Below are 21682 nucleotides of genomic sequence, written 5' to 3' on the forward strand. Positions count from 1 at the left end.
TTAACTTCTTTAGGACGGGGCCAATTTTCGTTTTTGTGTTTTCATTTTCCCTCCTTGTGTTTAAAAGGCCATAGCACTTGCATTTTTCCACCTAGAAACCCACATGAGCCCTTATTTTTTGCGCCACTAGTTGTACTTTGCAATGGCAGACTTACTTTTTGCATAAAATATACTGCGAAACCAGAATAAAAATTATATGCGCAGTGAAATTGAAAAAAAAATGCAATTCTTTTTCTTTGGGGTTTTTTCGTTTTTATGCCGTTTGTCCTATGGAAAAACTGACATGTTATATATGTTCCTCAAGTCAGTATGATTAAAACGATATGTAACATGTATAACTTTTATATTGTTTGATGGCTTTTAAAAAAATAAAACCTTCTACAGCAAAAAAAGTGCCCTAAAATCGCTCCATTCCCAGACTTATAGCGCTTTTATCCTTTGGTCTATGGGGCTGATTGAGGTGTCAATTTTTGCGCCATGATGTGTTCTCTCTATCGGTACCTTGATCGCTTTTCATTACAATGTTTCTGGATTTGCAGTTTTTGCACTTTGGCGGGTCTGGGATGCCGCCACTAGACACCAGGGATGGGCTGCAAATAACACTGTTAGATGCAGCTGTCATGTTTGACAGCTGCATCTAACGGTGTTAATTAGCGGGAGCGGCGATCGGAACGCTCCCGCTAATAGCCACGGTCCCGTGCTGCAGATAGCAGTCGGGATCGCGGCAGTTCAGAGCGGGGTCGTGGTGCGGCCCCCCTTTGAACTCCTCTTGCGGACATATGCCGTACGGGAACGGGATATGTCCCTAAGAGGTTAAAGAGGTGGTTCATAAAAAAAATTTTCTTTCAAATCAACTGGTGCCAGAAAGTGACAGAGATTTGTAATTTACTTCTATTAAAAAATCTCCAGTCTTCCAGTACTTATCAGCTGCTGTATGTCCGTCAGGAAGCGGTGTATTCTTTCCAGTCTGGAGAGCAGGAGAGGTTTTCTATGGGGATTTGCTGCTGCTCTGGACAGTTCCTGACATGGACAGAGGTGGCAGCAGAGGGCACTGTGTCAGACTGGAAAAAATACCCCACTTCCTGCAGGACATACAGCAGCTGATAAGTACTGGAAGACTGGATATTTTTTAATAGAAGTAAATTACAAATCTCTGGCGCTTTCTGACACCAGTTAATTGAAAAGTATTTTTATTTTTTTTGGTAAACTACCCCTTTAACTTCATCACTATCTTAGACCACCAGGGATTAAAGGGGTATTTTGCTGAAAGCTGTTTTTGTAAATATGAAATTTAATCTCCTAGATATCTCACTTTATAATATACACCACTCACCCCTCAGAAATGGTGAAAAGTGTCCTCCTGGCCGTCCATTCCATCTCGCTCCTTTCGTTTTCTCTCCTTCCCTTGGAGACGTGAACCATGTGGTTTCTTGGCCTGCGCCATCTTTAAAATAGTAAAAATTTCAGAAAAAGTTACAACAGAGGAACGGAGCGTCCTACAAGTGTGGGGGGTCGGACTAAAAACTCAAGTGGGATTGGTGAGTAAGCCCAGTGGGGTCTGGGAGGGCATGGGCAGAATACCCCTTTATGTCCTTCACTACCCTAGGCCACCAGGGGTGTTATAATTATTTTCTTTACTACCCTGGACCACTTGGGATGTTATGACTAGTTTATTTCCTGCCCTAGACAGGACCAGCAACATCACCTTGAACCCGGAGACCACCCAGCCACCGGGTGCTGTGTCTGGCTCTCTAAATTTGCACTGCAAATATTTCTGACCTGCTATCAGGCCGGCTGCTGACTGTTAAATGATACGACGCCTGTCAATGACAGAGCTGGGAGCCATCGGCTCCCTGCCCTGCCAATAAGTCTTGAGGCCACAAGAGGCCACTTTCTCCCCCGTGCTGCGGCCACTCATGGGCTCACAGGCCTGGGAGAGGAGACACACACTGGAGGACTGGAGCGGACCCTTAATATCTATGCTGTGGATGTATAATATGTATTAACAACCCCTTTAAGCTCCTATTGAGTATTACAGATAAGATTGAAAGTTACTGATTGACCAATGACCCCACTTCTAATATCAATCTACAATGCTAATATTTACTCAACCAAAGCCGGTATGAAACTACAACTCCCAGCAGGCTAGTTGGAGAGTCACTGGTATGATTTACAGTATATAGTCCTAGTCTTTCCCAGCCATTTACTGTATATTGTTTCTGGAATATTTACTTACAGCAGCTGAAGGAATGAAGAAAAATATAAGTGGTGTCACTGCGCCATCTAGTGGTGGCTTTATAAATGACAATGTGAAGGAATTTATTGTTGAAATTAACATTTTCTACAGGAATAAAGTGATCATATGAGACTTTACTCAGATTACTATAAGATTCAATGCAGTTTTACAACTTTAGGACTAATGATGGTGATTGTGCTTATGAAGAGCTGCAGGAAGATGCTGCGTCACAACAAGGATGTGTTTCAGGGTGATGGTGCAAACACTTTTAGGCTATGTTCTGCCATCATTTAGCGGTGAAAGGCGGTCGTTTACTGATAATGATAACTGTTTATGGCCATCATTCTCAATAGATGGCCGTCTTTCCCTGATAAATGACGGCACGCTCCTGAAGGCGACCATAGCCTTATTGTGTGTACAGTATGTGAGCAGAAGCTGTAATGCACAGCCCCCCCTAATGCCACAGATCAATGGGATCCTCATAATCAGTGTCCACTTATATATTTAAAAATCCATTTACTAAAAAGTTTAACCCCCCCCCCCCCACCTGTTTATATTTCTCTAAGAAATTTTTTCTAAAAAAATGGACAACAAAACCAATTTTGCGTAATTCTTATCATTAGTGTTGCAGGCATGGACAGATCAGGTAGCTGACACTGCCGAGACTGTCTGGGTTCAGGTTTGTGGTTCGGACAATAAACTTTTCAATAATAATAACTTTTCAGAACTTCCATGCATTACAGCAGGATACATAGGCAAGTGGCAGCTTTGTCCTGCTGGGATCCGTACCATGCTCAGGTATACTGCCCTGTATAGCATAGAGTGTATCGCTGGCGTGGCTGACTTTAGAGGATGTCCTTCCCTTCTGAGGGGTCTAGCACTGCATGCTAGCGGTGCTTAACTTGCTTAGAAATCAGTCTCTTGGTCCTTGACGAGGGTTTTGGCCGGAGCCAGGCCCTGGCTTCACTGCAGCAGGAACTATCTGTGTGTCTCTCTCTCTTTCCACTAATTATAAACAAAAGACTCTACAACAACTCTCCCACCAGGAACTAACCTCCCTTTATAGGGACAACTAAACCTACTAGTGATTTGTTCGGTTGTGTGGTGCAGAAGAGAAAACAGAGGAGATAGGACAGAAAAGGAAGGACGCAGGCCTGCACCTGTGATTGGAGGAAAACACACATGTGACATAAATATTTAACCCAATGCTTCCTTCAGCTGTGAGGGATACAAATCACACAAAAACACAGTAGTGACCCCTAGTGGGGAGATCACAGAATACACTGGGCCATATCACACTGTGGGAACCTGGAATAAGGTACTTTGCCCAGGTGCAATAAAGACTTAGTGGCACATCTATGCTGGGACACTACACAAGTGTTGGCGGACTTGGGCAATTTGGGCAACAGCCCACTGGGTGAATGGAGTAGCGGCTCGGCCTGACGCAGGATTGGTCGTGGCACATGTCCTATCACCAATCCTTGCCCCCTGCTGCCTCCTCCTCCTACTCTGCTTCCTCCTCTGCCACCTCCTCATCTCCCCAACATAGCCCATTCACCACTGATTTCAGTACAGCTAGGGGGAAGTGACAGCAGACTGTCCTAAAACAGATCTTCCTGGAGGACAAACCCCACACCACACAGACAGACTAGTGGTTACTCCTGCTGAACCTGAAGCCCAGCAAGGTGGTGTACGACAGCTGGCGAAATCTGTTTGCAGCTCTGGGCCGAGCCTGTTTACCAAACATTCCCTGCCTGGTGCATGTGCCGAACGTGGTGGTGCAGAGCTACCTGGCACTGTACTCCCATATGCCAGATCTGCTGCAAAAGGTGCAGTTCCTGTGCACTTCAGGCATTCTCAAGTTTTGCCACTAGATGTCGCTAGTTTGTATATTGTATGGTTAAGTATTTCACAGCTGTAGGTAACTAAAGAGTTACCTGTGATTTGTGCACCAGTGAGAGCTCTTTCTCTTCTCTACCTATCACCTTTCAACTTTCTTCTCTTGCACTCTCTTCTCACCCACTCACAGCAGGTATTACATACACTGTAGGAAGTCACATGGGGATCGGATGTGCAGACACACACAAGAAGAGTCTTAGTCTAGATATTGAGCAGAGCAGAGGTATATGGGAAGGGCCACTCTTTTCTTGAAAGCAGTACTTACATGCACTATGCAGTGCTAAGTACTCTCAGAGAGGACAAGTCAGGGATCAACCCAGCCCACACCGCAAACAAGTTTAAAGGTGCAGGACAGTATCCTGAAGAAAGAGAAACGGATCCAGATAGAGCAAAGTTGCTAGAAGCCTACGTATTCTATCTGGAAGCACGGGTGTAATCAGAAAATTCTGACCACTCTTCTAAACCCAGGTAACAAGGTCTGGGGATTGTGTCACCCTCTAGGACGGGTAACCCTACACTGGGGGGGCAATAGGTGGTGCAAAGACCAAAGAGTCAAAACACGGGCACAAGTATTCTATCTACTTTTTAGTATTCTACTGCTAAAGTTCTGGCAGAGCACAATACTAAATTGGGTTGGGACTCGCTTGACATCCTCCTCTCTACTTCTCTGAACCTCTTCTACCTCTCAGCACGCAACTCAGCAAGCACAGCTGCACTACTTTACAAGCTCTCAGCACAGATCCTGTCTCCAAAGTCTAAAGTGTATTGTCTGCTGTATATCACTGTATCAAGTATTTTTAAAAGTAAAGAAGTTACTTATTTAATTGTACTCAGTGGTTATTCTCTAATCCCGTACACAGCCATTGCATCTTCCTTGGGTCATCTCCCCTTTCTGTGGGTGGCGGTATCGATAGTCCGGGTAGGTAACAACTCCACTCTAGACAACAGTGATAATCTCCCAAGGGACCGAAGGTTACTGACCACAGGGGAAAGGGTATAGCCAGCCTCACTAAAATAAAAGCAGGTGTGCCAGCATACCTGTGTGCCCAACCGCCACTGGCGTCACAACAACATAACACCTGACTGAGCTATTCCCCGACCAACCATTACTGTAGTGGAGTCACACCACACCATCTGACAAGCGACCGGTTGTCCACCACACCATCTTACAAGCGACCGGTTGTCCACCACACCGGTGGAGCACCACATTACATATGACACAAAGAGTCTGCGAGCGGCAGCAGGCCATAACTGAGTTTCAGCTGAAGAACGCACGAGACTCAGCGTGGAACAACAACACTTCGCAACTAATGACTGGACATTTGTACTGTGTTGAGATGCTTTGAGTACGAAACAAAGATGTTAAGCGCTGAGGACACCATCATCGGCACTACCATCCCCATCCTATGCCTGCTGGAAATAACACTGCAGGCTATAATGGATGTGATGGTAGCACTGGACCAAGCAGAAGAGGAGGAAGACGGCCAATTCTTCCAGTAGTCTTCCCACTCATCCACACCACCGTGCAATTAGGAGACAGTTTTGGTGGATGAGGAGGAGGAAGAGAAGGAGGATTTATCCTCTCAGCAAGGTGGCCCCCAGAACAGCTTACGGGCGGCTGTGGAAATGCAGAGGAGACACCTCTCATGGAGGACAGCTTGTCCTTGCCCTTGGGCAGCCTCACTCGCAAGAGCAATTACATGCTGCATTGCCTGAGAAAAGGCTACTGATTTGACAGGGTTCTCACCAATGCTGACTACTAGGCGGCCACCCTGCTGGATCAACATTGTGTCCTTAATACCATCCATAGAGCATGAGAATAAAAGTGCAGGAATACAAGCACAAGCTGGTAGAGAGACTACTGTCAGAGTTCCCACAGAGAGGGCTCGGTGAGAGCACAAAGCCAAGGAGGAGGGAGTCGCCAACAAACCTGGGGGACCAGCACCGCCTTGGAAGAGAGGGTAAGCATGGCCACAATGTGAAGCAGGGGGGGGGGTCATCACCGAGAAGCACATTCACCGATCCACAGCCAACATGGACAAGCTGACATTCATAAGAATGAACCATGTGTGAATCTTACAGGACTCGTCCTTCCTGGTGCCGGGAGCCTAAGTGCAAATCTACAGTGATGACCACCTCCTCCTCCTCTGCCAATCCTCCTCTTTCTCTTCTGCCACTCCTCCTCTTTCTCTTCTGATACCTCCAACTTCTCCATTTGGACATGTATTTTATATTTCTTTTATTTTAAATACTTTTCAGACCCCATTATTGCCATGGCAATTGTTCTTGTTCTTATCTCAATTTTGGTTTATTTTTCAGTCCTCTATTTCTTCCTACACCCATTTTATAGACTCCGTCCTCTAATGATGAGATGACTCCGCTGGCTCAGGCTACACAGTAAAGCTGAAAGTCCACTTTCAGAAATATGGGTTTTAGTGGCCTATGTGGGAGTTGGAAAAAAAATTGGATTTTTTTTTTACATGTGACATAACAAAAAAAATTGCCAAAAATTGACACCAGTAACATTTTGGATGCTTGGATGCTGGTTTCCATTTCTAAGGTTAGGAAGGTTTTATTTTTGATGTAGATTTACCTAACTCCCTGCGTTATTGAATGATGTATCTTTCTTAATGATAATTGTCCTCTGGAGCTTTGGTCAAAGTAATAAATACAAAGTGCTGGTACACAGCAGAGGGGGGAGGTCTGGGCTCCTGGGTGAGATGCTGCTCCTAACATACCTGGAAGAAACCAGCTGACGCCTGTGCCCAACACTGGGGCCTCATAGTCTGTGACTTAGCCTCCAGTTATATGTTTCACAGGCAGAATATCTGTATGCCACATTGACATTTTTTTAAACTTTTTAACAGGTAAATGATCTGTGGCAGAAGCCGTTTATTGTAGAATATTATGTTCAAGATCATTAAAAGACGTCACTTTGCAATACAAGACTTTCCTTCTCCTGTGTTAATCCTGAGTTACATTCTGTATTATACTCCAGAGCTGCACTCACCATTCTGCTGGGAAGGTCACTGTGTACATACATTACATTACTGATCCTGTACTGATCCTGAGTTACATCCTGTATTATACCCCAGAGCTGCACTCACTATTCTGCTGGTGGGGTCACTGTGTACATACATTACATTACTGATCCTGAGTTACATCCTGTATTATACTCCAGAGCTGCACTCACTATTCTGCTGGTGGGGTCACTGTGTACATACATTAAATTACTGATCCTGAGTTACATCCTGTATTATACCCCAGAACTGCAATTACTATTCTGCTGGTGGGGTCACTGTGTACATACATTACTGATCCTGTACTGATCCTGAGTTACATCCTGTATTATATACTCCAGAGCTGCAGTCACTATTCTGCTGGTGGGGTCACTGTGTACATACATTACTGATCCTGAGTTACATCCTGTATTATACCCCAGAGCTGCACTCACTATTCTGCTGGTGGGGTCACTGTGTAAATACATTACATTACTGATCCTGTACTGATCCTAAGTTAAATCCTGTATTATACCCCAGAGCTGCAGTCACTATTCTGCTGGTGAGGTCACTGTGTACATACATTACATTGCTGATCCTGAGTTACATCCTGTATTATACTCCAGAGCTGCACTCACTATTCTGCTGGTGGGGTCACTGTGTACATACATTACATTACTGATCCTGAGTTACATCCTGTATTATACCCCAGAGCTGCACTCACTATTCTGCTGGTGGAGTCACTGTGTACATACATTACATTACTGGTCCTGTACTGATCCTGAGTTACATCCTGTATTATACTCCAGAGCTGCAATCACTATTCTGCTGGTGGAGTCACTGTGTACATACATTACTGATCCTGTACTGATCCTGAGTTACATCCTGAATCCACTCTAATCTTATCTTTAATCTAAATATATTAGATGGTCCTGCCAGCTTTTGAGATTGTCGGCCTTTCACAGCAACTTGTGGTCATGACCTTCTTTTATTATGTAATACCAAGAAGGAGACACGTTATCCAAATAGTCTAAGTAGGTCCTTTCCTTAAAGGGATTATCCAGCGTTAGAAAAACATGGCCACTTTCTTCCCGAAACAGTGCCACTCTTGTCTCCAGTTCAGGTGTGGTTTGCAATTAAGCTCCATTCACTTCGATGGAACCTGCACCCAAAGTAGAGACAAGAGTGGTGCTGTCTCTGGAGGAAAGTGGCCATTTCTTTCTAACACTGGATGATCCCTTAACTTATCTAATGGAAAGGCTTTTGATCTGGGATATAGTTATCATTGCTACTTATGATGTTGTGTTTCTTGTAGACTTTATTACCATGGAGATACAGAACAGGACAATGGTCACGGAGCTGATCCTTCTGGGATTTTCCTATGACCTATCAGTCAATGGCGGCTTATTCATCTTCTTTCTTGTGATCTACATTATAACTATTATTACCAATAACCTGATCATCGTCGTCATCCTCACCACCTCTGATCTGCACACCCCTATGTATTACTTTCTCTGCATTTTATCGTTTATGGACTTGTGTATTTCCACTACGGTTGTGCCCAGATTGCTAGCAGACCTCATCTCCACCCGTCGGACCATTTCCCTTGGAGCTTGTGCCCTACAGTTCTACACGTCGCTTCTTTTGGGAGGAACCGAGTGCCTTATTCTTGCCATCATGGCCTATGATCGGTACTTGGCCATCTGCCGGCCACTCCACTACCCGGTGCTGATGAGATGGAGCATCTGCTATCGACTGACAGCCATTGCATGGATTTTCACCTTCTTTACCTTTGTCTTTCCTTCATTCTTCATGCCTATAGATCTGTGTTCTCCAAACCAAGTCAACCACTTCATGTGTGAGATCCTAGCCGTCACAAAGTTAGCGTGTGTCCATGTTGACAACAGCGAGCTTGTGATCCTTCTCATCTGTTTTCTTTGTCTTTTCCTTCCCTTCGTCTTGATCATAGTTTCTTATGCTTGTATTATATCCTCTGTATTAAAGATCCAGTCCGCGGGAAGATTCAAGGCTTTCTCTACTTGTACGTCTCATATCTTGGTGGTGGTTTTATTCTTCGGGACAGGGATGCTCATGTATTTTGGGTCATCGTCAGAATACTCCACCAACCAAGGGAAATATATCTCCGTATTTTACAATGTCATCTGTCCAATGCTGAATCCTCTCATTTACACTCTGAATAACAAGGACGTGAAATTAAAAATGAAAAAGATGATGAAATGCTTTATTCTTGATGAACACATGTAACATGACATAGTAAGTGTGCCCTCAAGATGCTGATGCACATGTATAATGAATCCTCACCCACATACTAGGTGTCTTATAGAAGTCCATTAGGGTCACTTAACAAAATAGAAAAGGCTGGACCAGCACTACATCTTCCCTTTGATGGGGCACAGGTTACAGATCCTTCCACAGAGGCAGGAGCATAGACCTTTGACAAAAAGTTCCACTTAGCCACCTCCTTGACCATAAAACATTGGTTTGAACTGAAATATGAAACCATTATAAGTGTTCAGTTTTACATGAGTGTGAACACCTTATATATGAGCTGAGACTTTTTTTTAATTAGACTTTATTTTACCTTTTTAACTATTTTTCCATCAGTAAGTACCAAAAAATGTACAAACATCAAATACGTAAATCACAACAAATCATTATAAAACAACAATCTCCCCATACCCTCCCCCCACCCCTGTCTGCTGGGAGAAGAAAAAAAAACCCCTCAGAAATAATATTTTTCATACATAGTAACTAGAGATGAGCGAACCTGGAGCATGCTTGAGTCCATCCGATCCCGATCGTTCGGCATTTGATTAGCGGTGGCTGCTGAAGTTGGATAAAGCTCTAAGGTTGTCTGGAAAACATGGATACAGCCAATGACTATATCCATGATTTCCACATAGCCTTAGGGCTTTATCCACCTTCAGCAGCCACCGCTAATCAAATGCCGAACGTTCGGGTTCGGATGGACTCAAGCATGCTCCAGGTTCGCTCATCTCTAACAGTAACACATCTTTCCCAGTCTCTCACATTTGGCGCTTCCTTAGATATCCAGTTCCGCACTAACACCAGCTTGGCATAAAAAAAATAATCTCAGTATTATCCTCATATTTTCCCTTTGCAATTTTATACTACCCGTCACCCAAAAGCACAAACTGAACCTTCCTCTGGATTTTCACCCCTACCTCATTCTCAACCCTCTGAAGAACACAGGACCAAAATTGGAAAATCTTTTAACAGGCCCACAACATGTGTATATAATCCACTCCACTTAAACCACATCTAGGACACTGATCATGAGATTTATACCCAATCTTGTACAGAAAAACCGGGGTGTAATATAGGCGGTGAACCAAGTTGAACTGTACAAGCTGGTGGTTCCCTGACCTGGAGACCCTCCTAATGTTTTTAAAAATAAGAGACCAATTCCAGTTAACCTCTTCTCCAACTTCTGTTTGCCATTTATGACAACTTCTAAGCCTAAGAGTGGAGTCAATTGCATCATTATTCAAATTTTGATACAAAAACGATATTTCTTTTTTCTTAATGTTTTGACCAATGAGTTTCCCCACCAGCCAGTCTTGCCAAACCACTTGCAACGACTTCTGTTTTAGATCTGCCATCAATGATGTTCTCAAGCCTTCATACTCTAACCATAACCCAGAGTCAATGTTAAATTCTTCCTTTACCCTTACCCAGCTTTTAACTCCATCCCCCTGGCAATATCTCTAACTCTCTGAATCCCCAATCTATATAACCATCCTGCCTTCTCTAATTTGCTGGACGTATCTAAATGCAAATTCCCCCACAGTGGCGCAAAATCACAGATTCCTTTTATTCCACGTGCCCTCTTCAGATCTCTCCAAATTTTCCTAAGGGTCCTATTCCACGGGCCGAGCAGGGCCCGATCAATGATGTAAACGAGCGCTGATCTGGCAGATCGCCGCTTGTTTACTGGGCCTATTCCACCGTCCGATGATCGTTGAGCGAGGGCTGCAGGGACATCGTTACCGATGTCCTTGCAGCCCTTGCAGCATACATTACCTGTCAGGTCTTCTCCTTCGTTCTGTCTTCCTCCCTGGGTCCCGCGCGCTCTAGCTTCAGAATGGTCGGTCAGCCGACAGGTCACTCAGCCAATCACAGGCCGCGGGGCTCCATCAGCTGACAGGCCATTCTGAAGCTAGAGCGCGTGGGACCCGGGGAGGAAGACAGAGCAGAGGAGAAGCTCTGCAGGTAATGTATGCTGCGCTTCTCAAATCGTCGGTCGCCCGCCGCGCACCGCTATTCCACCGTAGTGATGTGTGGTGGGGGAACGATGATTTTAGGTCTGGACCTAAATGAACGATCAGCCGATTACACGATCATCGGCTGATCGTTCTCTGTATTCCACCGAGCGATAATTGGCCGAATGGGGCCGATTCGGATGATTATCGTTCCTGTGGAATAGGGCCCTAAGCAATGTCACCATAACCCAGTGACTAATCTCTCCCACTTCCCCCCCTCCAATTTCTGAAATATATCACATTTCTGACTGCCACTTCCTGTTCCTAGTTGCCAGTATGTTTGCGAGGCCAGCCAGTATCTTTTAATATCTGGGAGCCCCAGGCCACCCTTGTCCCTTGAAATACATAACATCTCAATTTTTATTCGAACCCTACCCCTGCCCCAAATCAACGCATTAAATAAGGATCTGATAAATCTAGAAAGTCTCCTCTCAGTGCAGCAGGAGAGGCAGCAAACAAAAATAAAATTTTAGGAAGACACACTGACCTAATTAATGTAATTCTATCAACCCTCGAGATGGGAAGATTTTTTTTTTACCATTTTCATCACTCTGGGCACAGATTTCTGTGGTTCCTTCAAAAAAAGCAACAGGTTGTCTGCATACAGAGAGACCCTGTCCCCCTCACTCTTCGCCCCAAACCCTATTCAGCTTTCATCTGATCTAATCTTAATTGCTAAGGGCTCAATACAAAGGGCGAAGAGCAAGGAGGAGAGGGGACAAAATTGCCTTGTGCCTCTACTAAGCATAAACGGCACCGAGGACTCTCCCTCTATCTACACCAAGGGGCTAGCACCTGTATATTATAGCTTCACTATACTAATAAAACCTTCTCCAACCCCAAATTGCCTTAAGGTCTCCCATAGGTAATCCCATTTCACCCTGTCAAACTCTTTAACTGCGAACCCACATTGGTCCTCATTCACCATCTCCCCCACCACACCGCCAAGTCTGTTCGCCAAAACCTTCGCGAACAGCTTGTTAATATGGGAGATTGGTACGACCCAACCTCCAGGGGATCTTTTCCCTCTTTTGGTATTACAACAATTTCCGCCTCCCCCATTGATTTAGGAAGCCATCTGTCAACCTGAGACTGACGAAGAGTCTCCAAGAGAGCCGGAAGAAGAACATCCCTATGCTCTTTATAAACACCAAAAGGAAGGCCATCATTGCCAGGGGCTGAGCTCCCACCCATTGAGTCCAGAGCCCCATTCAACTCTGCCAAGGTTATGGGCCTATCAAGATCCTCCCTTTGATCTAGGGAAATTTTTTGAACCAGTAATGTACTAAAATATTCTTTCAAATCCTCCACCCTATACTCTGCTTCCGATGTGTACAATTGTGCATAAAATGATGTAAACTCCTCTAATAGTCCTTTATTTAATGTGCCTGAGCCCTTATACCTCTTATCCCCCACAAACTCGATCTGGTGTCTAGCTTTATCCAACAAATATGTATCTAGATTATCTTGAGCACTCTTTAACTCCTTGTGTACATTTTGTGATAGTGTATTAACATACTCTCTTTCTAAACCCTCCACCAAGTCCCTTCATTTTTCTCCTCAGCTTTAAACTTCTTTTTCGTGCAGCAAATTGCCCTAAAATAGAAACCCCTCATACTCGCCTTAACCGTGTCCCACACCCATTGTGCAGAGGTTGTACCCCAATTTATCTCCCATAGCTCCTTAATATCCTTCCCGATCTTCTCCTTGCTGTCCAATATTTCCAACCAATACGAATTCAACTTAAATTTACAAAATGTTTTCCCCCCACCTGTATTTATTACTGTCAGCATTGGTACGTGATCTGAGAGGGCTCGTTTAAAGTATCTCATCTCCCTAACCTTATGTTCCATCTGAGTATTAACCAAGACTAGGTCAATTCTTGACATTGTCTTACTAGTTCTATTTCAGCAGGAAAATTCTTTCCTCTGGATTGTGGGTTCTCTAATAGTCCGTCAGGCCTAATTCATTCAATAGGAAACAAAGAGGGAAATTATTAGGGATCCTGACAGTTTCATTCACCCTGACCCTATCCAGGTCTTCATCCACTACTGAATTGAAGTCGCCTGCCACCAAAACTGGACAACTCGGAAACTTTTGAACATAGCTAAACAGCTGCAACAATATGTCCGATCTAAATGGAGGAAGAAAATAGGCAAAAGCTAAAACACAAATTAGTCCATCTATTTTGCAGTGGAAAAATATAAACCGACCTTCTCTTTCCACCTTTAAGTTCATGACCTGCCAGTTTATCCCCCGATGGACCAATACAACAATCCCTCTCGAATAATTAGAGTTCATTAACCCATGATATGTGCAGCACGTGCATCGTCTCTTCTACTAGATGTGTTTCCAAGAGGGCAACAATACCGGGCATACAATTTTTTATATAACTCAGGACTCCCACCCTTTTCCTCCTCTCGTTTAGACCTCTGACATTCCATGTCATTATTTTTACTGTCATTTAGCTAAGACTAGGAACAGACCCAACCCCCCCCCCAAAAAAAAAAAAATTAAAAAAAAAAATGGTGAGTTTCCTGCATAGACCCTGTAATGGTGAATTTCCTATATAGACCCTGTAATGGTGAGTTTCCTGCATAGACCCTGTAATGGTGAGTTTCCTGCATAGACCCTGTAATGGTGAATTTCCTATATAGACCCAGTAATGGTGAGTTTCCTGCATAGACCCTGTAATGGTGAGTTTCCTGCATAGACCCTGTAATGGTGAGTTTCCTGCATAGACCCTGTAATGGTGAGTTTCCTGCATAGACCCGGTAATGGTGAGTTTCCTGCATAGACCCTGTAATGGTGAGTTTCCTGCATAGACCCTGTAATGGTGAGTTTCCTGCATAGACCCGGTAATGGTGAGTTTCCTGCATAGACCCTGTAATGGTGAGTTTCCTGCATAGACCCAGTAATGGTAAATATTGAAGTCTAAAAAAATAAATTTACTTTGAGATATCGAAAAGATAATGATGTTACCGACATGTAGAGCCCTAAATTCAACCAAATTCACTACCTCCGTATCATATAGATGCTTTAAACTATGAAATCAGAAGAAATCCAAAATTCGGTCGAATCGAACTTTTAAAACATATCCGGAAGTCCGATTGGACCGAACTTTTGAAAATCTCTAGTCGTTACACTGCTGCTTTTGCAATTGCTAAAGTTATAAACCTACCTGCTGCCCCTACTACTAATATGGTCCACAGAGCTACATTTACAGCTTTTATCCTACAGCACATAATTTTCCATACTGCACTGGGCTGTTGGCTCTACCCAATCACACGTCTCCAGTTTTGTCCATCATGCTCCATACTGCAGACAATGCACACAAAACAGGAAGGAGCCATATATATTGCGTCTTCCAATGTCACCAGACATGTATAAACACTGTAAGTCATCTGCCCACCCAAAAAGGAAACCTTTTGGACCATTATTAGTTTTGAAAATCATTAAATGTTATATACAATATAGCATATAAGAATAAAAATAATTCTAGAATGTTTTGTTACGTTTATTATAATCTCAGAGTAATAATTATTTCTAATATGTTTTCTGAGCACGATGAGAAGTAATTGACCTCAAGGGCCTCCAACCATTAATATAGTCTCTGTACTTGTCCGGTCACTGTATATATATATATATCAGCCAAGAGAGGTAAAATGTTCGCTTTGTGTCCCCCCCCCCTCCCCGTCCACATGGAAACAATATTCGTAACTTAAAACTCCATTACATTAACTACAATACACTGATCTGGAGCTTGAAGATGATAGAGAAGATGACAGAGAAGATGACAGAGATAGAGAACGGGCTGGAAACAGCTGAGGATTATTGTTAATGTTTCATCTAACTAAATATTTTTTTTGCTATTATGGACTTCAACAGGACGGTTGTGAATGAGATCATATTATTGGGGTTCTCCTGCGATGGCACCATATGTAACCTTCTCTTTCTTCTCTTCCTCGTGATCTATGTGATTACTGTCATTGGAAATTGTCTCCTCATATTGGTCGTTCTGATCGGCTCCCATCTTCACACTCCCATGTACTTTTTTCTTTGTATGTTATCCTTCCTGGACTTATGTAACTCTACGTCCGTTGTGCCAAGGTTATTGTTGGATCTCTTCTCCGTAGAAAGGTCCATATCGGTTGGGGCTTGTGCCATACAACTCTACACAATACTTCTGATGGGAGGAACGGAATGTTCTCTTCTTACTATCATGGCCTATGACCGATATGTGGCCATCTGCCGGCCTCTCCACTACCCGCTGTTGATGAGATGGAGCGTCTGTTATCGGCTCACGGCCCTCCTATGGATATTGAGCTTCTTCATATTTGTATTTCCATCGCTTGCCATGCCCATACCTCTCTGCTACCCGAACAAGATCAATCACTTCATGTGTGAGATTCTAGCCATCAGAAAGCTGACCTGTATTCACTACTACTTTAGTGAGGTTTTGGTTCTTAGCATTTGTTTTACTTCTGTCCTCCTTCCCTTCGTCTTTATCATAGTTTCTTATGCTTGTATTATATCGTCTGTATTAAAGGTCCAGACTGCAGGAAGATCCAAGGCTTTCTCCACTTGCACCTCCCATATCTTGGTGGTGGCTTTATTCTTTGGGACTGGTTTGATCATGTACTTTGGGCCATCAGCAGATTATTCAACAAATCAGGGGAAATACATCTCTGTGTTTTATAATATTATTTGCCCAATGTTAAATCCTCTCATTTACAGCCTGAATAACAAGGACGTCAAAGAACGACTTAAAAAAATGGGAAAATTTTGAATTTCTACAAATCATCATATTCTAAAGCCAAAGTAAAATTACCCCAATGTATTATAGACTTCTAACTGTTAAATACTGAAAATTATTTATATAAATATTTATATTTTAATATTGTTCTCTTTTAAGAATTTCTTCTTTCCTTACAGAGTACATGTAATTAAAAACAACTCTGAATATTCTGACAGACCCATCGATATCAAGAATATTTGTCATTCACTTCATTAAAAAAAAAGTTTCCTGTGTCCAATTCAAAGCTAAAACATTGGCCACTAGTTGTGACTACTTTTAGCTTTACTGCCTGTTGTCAATGAATGCACATCAATAATTCTAGTAATTTAGACTGTGACTAGGATGTGAGGGTGGGAGATTCAAAGCTCTGCTCCCATGCTGTCAATCACAGTGCAGGGAGAGAGCAACACATATCGTAGAGAAACGCCACATTAGGTAAGTTCCTGAACTAATCCTATATACACTATGTATCCGATTGTGATATCTATAATTTCAATTTATTTTTGCGCTATGTTCACACAACATATAAACAACGTACGTTATTTGACACTCAAAACAACCATTATATTGAGTGCCAGCCAATGGAAATAATTTACCACGGCTCTTATTTAATACATTGTGTGAACAATGATTGTTGTTTGCATTAACTTAATTTATGCAATTTTACGGCAAATGGTCTAATTTCTGCTGCTCTCTCCCTGCACTGTGATTGACAGCATGGGAGCAGAGCTTTGAATCTCCCTCCCTCTCTCCCTGGTCACCATCAAAATTGCTATAATACGTATTGATGGGCATTCATTGACAACGGGCAGTGGAGCTGAAAATAGTGACATCTCTAGACCCTGCATCTATCCCAAAATAAGCCCCCCCCTCCAGTCCTGTGCCAGAGATTTGTAATTTACTTCTATTAAATAATCTCTAGTCTTCCAGTACTTATCAGCTGCTGTATATCCTGCAGGAAGTGATGTATTTTCTCCAGTATGACACAGTGCTCTCTGCTGCCACCATTGTCCATGTCAGGAACTGTCCAGAGCAGGAGAGGCTTTCTATGGGGATTTGCTGCTGCTCTGGACAGTTCCTGACATGGACAGAGGTGGCAGCAGAGAGCACTGTGTCAGACTGGACAGAATACACCACTTCCTGCAGGACATATAACAGCTAATAAGTGCTGGAAGACTGGAAGTTTTTTTTTTTTTTTTTTAATGGAACTAAATTACAAATCTCTGGCAATTTCTGGCACCTGTTGAGTTGAAAGAAAATTTTTGTTATTGAACTACCCCTTTAATTTCTTTGCTAATCACAAAATTTTTAGTCTCCAGGATTCAATGAGCAAAACTTGATGGATACTGGTTTCTGCTTCCTTTCACAATACAGTAATAAGAAAATATAAACATTAATGATTCTTAATTTCTTTGTCTCATACCAAGATGTGATTACCAATGAATACAGGGCGAGTGGTAGTGTATAATTCTGATGACCACTATTGTATCTCGGACTGTTCTCAGACTAGACCAGAACCATCTCTGAGTGAACATTACGAGATGCTAGACTCTTTTAATCGATTGCCTTCCTGTAAGTAATTGTCACTTTTTTTTTTTTATCAGTGAAACGTAAACCTAAGAGACCCCATTGCCTTAAATTGTGATCCAATGGGTTCCAACATGGTCACTGTCACTTTGGCAGCAAGAGTAGTCCTATAAACTGCTGAAATGTAGCCATCAAATGTTATGATTCTGCCGATAGAGCATCCAACAGCAGTGCGAACATAGCCCTAAACCAGATCTCTCTGCAGTTCTGAACAGATGTATGTGGTTCTATAAATCCGGGTGTTAGCCAATCTACAGGCCCCAGGTGAACGAGGTTATTCACACACACACATGCAGCCACTATGCCAAGCTGCTTGAGTTTTCAAAAAACATGTGACATTCCTAGGAATATCAAAAGTTCTTGATCCAGGAGCAACGTGGAACAAGGTCCGGAAAGTGGCAATGGAGTGTAAGGGATGCACGCTGGAGTGTCTGTTATCCTGGGAAACGACCAAGGAACAAAAACCAAGAAGGAGTCCAACATCCAACCATCCAAGGAGCTTCCTGTCAATGCAGGAAACCTAGGTGAGCGTACCATTCAAATGTGTGTTCACCTTTAAAACTCACACATGCCATTAATGTGACAGGATGCTGGGGACTTCGGGCACAGAAATCATCTTTGTAGTACAATGCCTGTGTTGAAAGAGAGAAGAGATGAGCGAGGTGATTTTTAAAAATTTTTCATGAGGGTGCACGGGCGGAGAGGCCTATTATTATATGGAGTTGCACAGAGGGGTTGAAATCGATGCACTTCAAGAGTGCTGTCATATTGACTGACTGTTCCAAATTAAATAGTTAAAAGTATTATCCTGTGTCCCAGAGGATCAAACACTCTGACATGGTTTGGAGCCGACTAACTGGAACGAAAGGGACTGCATGACAATCAGGCGACCATTCAGCCTCTGTGCCATGAGATAAATGCTGGTGTGGTGTCCCACCACAGGTGTTTTGTATCTCTCCTTTGCACCTCTCAAAAAAGCTTCATACTCCAGGTTAATTACTTAGCCCCTGTAGAAAGTAGTTACTTGGTGGGAGAAGGTATAGCGTTAGTCTTACCCAAATTCTCGTGGGAGAAGGACATACAGAGCCATTGTCCCTTCTGTAGCCAAGCCAGGGCCTGGCTTCTGCCAGGAACTTTAGTCCGAGACAAGAGTTCAGTCTAGTCTGGGGTAGTCTGGTCTAAGACACGTGTATGCAGATGCAGCTAGAGACAACCAGTTCTTTCAGTATACCTACTATATCTACTATGCAGTGCTAAACACTACAAAGGGAGAAGAGTCTAGGAACATCCTAGCCCACGCTGTGAACCAGTCTAAAAAGTGCAGGGCAGTATCCTGAGACACAAGAGGGACTAGCCTGGATAGGAGAAAACTACCAAGGAAGGTCTACGTATCCTAGCTCGTAGTGCAGGTAACTGGAACACCCCTGGGAGCTTAGCTTCACCCAGATAACGACGACTGGGGCTTGTATCACCCTAGGAGTACGAGTCACTTGACACTGTAGAGCAGAAGGTTGTCAGACCAAAGTCTATACACAGGTACAAGTAACTTCTCACTACAGTATATTTCTTCCAAGTTCTGTCAGAGTACATTGCTACATTGGGTTAGGACTCCCTTGACCAACTCTTCTCATCTACGCTACTCTAATCTCAACTCTTCAAATACTGCTACAACTACCTCTCTTTTACTTTATTCCTTCAAGCATCTCCTCAGACACAAACAAGTTCAAGCACTGATGTCCGTGTAAAGATTTATCTATTTCTGCAAAAGTGTATTGTACTACTAAGAGACTGCACAGCAAAGCTTTTGTATTTTTACATCACTGGGACTCAGTCATCTTTTCCTACGCACAAGCACCTATACACACCAGCCATACACCTTTGGTTATTTTTCACCTGGTTATTTTTCACCTGGCAGGTCACCGGCCATTTTTGAGTACAGCCAATAACAACACAAAGCAGATACTAACACCATACCTGTATGCTGGACTAGCACTGGCATCACGACTATACCATCTCTGTCTGAGCTGTATAGCAACACTGATAACATCCATCAATCAGTGCTACACCACACTGGCATGCTGCTGTCTTCTGGGCATGGACAGGGATTGCTGTCTTAGCGCAGGTGGTGTTTGACCACATGGAACAATAGAGAAGACAGAGGTAGATGGCACTGACTGAAAACTGCTGCTTCTAACAGAGGCTGGTGAACCCTGACTGCCATAGATGATGTGTTGCACGCCAGTTGCTGCAGCTGTTGGTGGATCTGGCCACCAAGTAGCTTTGGAGTCCCCAGTCTGCCAAGCAATGAGGTGGTGTCATTCCATGTGTTTTTGTATGGAAGTGGTGCCTAGCTTTTCACTCTTCCCGCACCTCACCCTTAGGTTACATAGGGTGCACACAGCTAAATTTGTATCACTGTCCAATGGGAAAAACTGCCAGACAGTGGAGGAACATTGTTTGCTCCAGGTAGTATTTAGAGTCCATACTACCTTGGTGTTCCTATTTCCTGCCTGGAAGGAACTGTTGAGTGCCTGGGCATTATTGAAAGGTAGTCTTCTGACTAACTGGCAGTGTACCCCCCTCTCCCCTTTGGCTTGGGAATTTGCAGGTACTGCAGGGCAGTTACCTCAAGCAATAAGAACTGACCCCAGTGGGACAGTGCTACGTTACGTCCACGTATCCCACTGCGCAGTGCAGGACGACTGGGAAATCCTGGGAGTCTGCTTCACCCATATAACCAACGTCTGGGGCTCCTATTATCCACCTAGGACGGGTAGTCCGCAACTAGGGGCCATAAGGCGGCCAGACACAGCAAGTCATCTGTGAGTACGAGTATTCTTTTTCAACCCTCTTAATCACTACTCTTCCGGCAGAGCACACTTACTACATTGGGCAGGGCCCCTCTGGCAACTCCTCTCCCCTTTCACTCGACCACAAAGCACCTACTACTACAAGCACCAGTTCTACCTCAACTGTCAGCACCTAAGCCTTCTGTGAAGATCTGTACTGTCATCACGTGTACTGTTTGCACTATGTTGATCCCTAGTAAAGTATCATATTTTTGGCCAATGAACTGGACTCTGGTTGACTCTTTGAGCACTTGCACCTACACACCTCTGTATCCTTTGGTTATTCTCTCTTTCTGTGCTGTGGCGGTACCAACAGCCCGTGTGGGTCTAACACCACTCCAGGCCACCGTGACAAGTGCCCAAGTCACCCTAAGCTCCTCCGAGGCGCCCGAACAGACCAACATACTAAGACCGCTTGTTCTACCTCTCCCTCCTTTACTACTAGTTCTGCCGCTGCCACTGAGAAAAGCCAGACTTTGTACATTTAGGCTATGTTCACACTCCGGCCAGAGATTTACTACTACTACTACTTGCGGCCGGCTAGGTACGGACCGCGAACTTACGCCCGTAGTCTACTTACGCTTCCCGAGCGCCCTACGTAGCGATCTGACAGCGGTCTTTTACTTGGAAAGCTTCGCCTAGCGCCGGACACCCCACAGAACCTTTTGGATTGGCACAAAAAGCTGCAAAAATGAAGAAATCACCACTATGTACAGGACCGCATGTAACGCTACGGGCGTAAGTTATAGCATTTTCGTCCGCAAACAATGGTCTGGTTTATTTTTTACGCCGCCGCGTATGATCCGGGCGTAAGTTCGTACATAGTGTGAACTGTGCAGCCGTACTTCGTATACTTTCCATTATACGCAAACTACGTAAGTCTCCGGCCGCTTATTCACGGAACGCGCTACAGCCCGAAACTTACGTAGTGTGAACATTTTTCTATAGGAAAATTAACCTGACAGTTGCTTTACAGGGTTAAATTGTTGAATCGGGAGAGTTGGATGACT

General features: G+C 43.7%; 2 protein-coding genes across 2 annotated transcripts; both read left to right on the forward strand.

The window, feature by feature from the left end:
- The first annotated feature begins 8289 nt into the window (after window positions 1–8289).
- On the forward strand, window positions 8290–9399 carry LOC138795306 (olfactory receptor 2G3-like). The gene has a single exon (XM_069974294.1). It carries the CDS (start codon window positions 8290–8292, stop codon window positions 9397–9399), a length of 1110 nt encoding a protein of 369 aa, XP_069830395.1.
- A 5913-nt stretch (window positions 9400–15312) lies between these two features.
- On the forward strand, window positions 15313–16227 carry LOC138795307 (olfactory receptor 2B6-like). Its single transcript, XM_069974295.1, has one exon. The coding sequence runs from the start codon at window positions 15313–15315 to the stop codon at window positions 16225–16227; it is 915 nt and encodes a 304-aa protein (XP_069830396.1).
- The last annotated feature ends 5455 nt before the right edge of the window (window positions 16228–21682 follow it).

The sequence above is a fragment of the Dendropsophus ebraccatus genome, chromosome 6 (assembly GCF_027789765.1).
Source record: "Dendropsophus ebraccatus isolate aDenEbr1 chromosome 6, aDenEbr1.pat, whole genome shotgun sequence".
Lineage (NCBI taxonomy): Eukaryota > Metazoa > Chordata > Amphibia > Anura > Hylidae > Dendropsophus > Dendropsophus ebraccatus.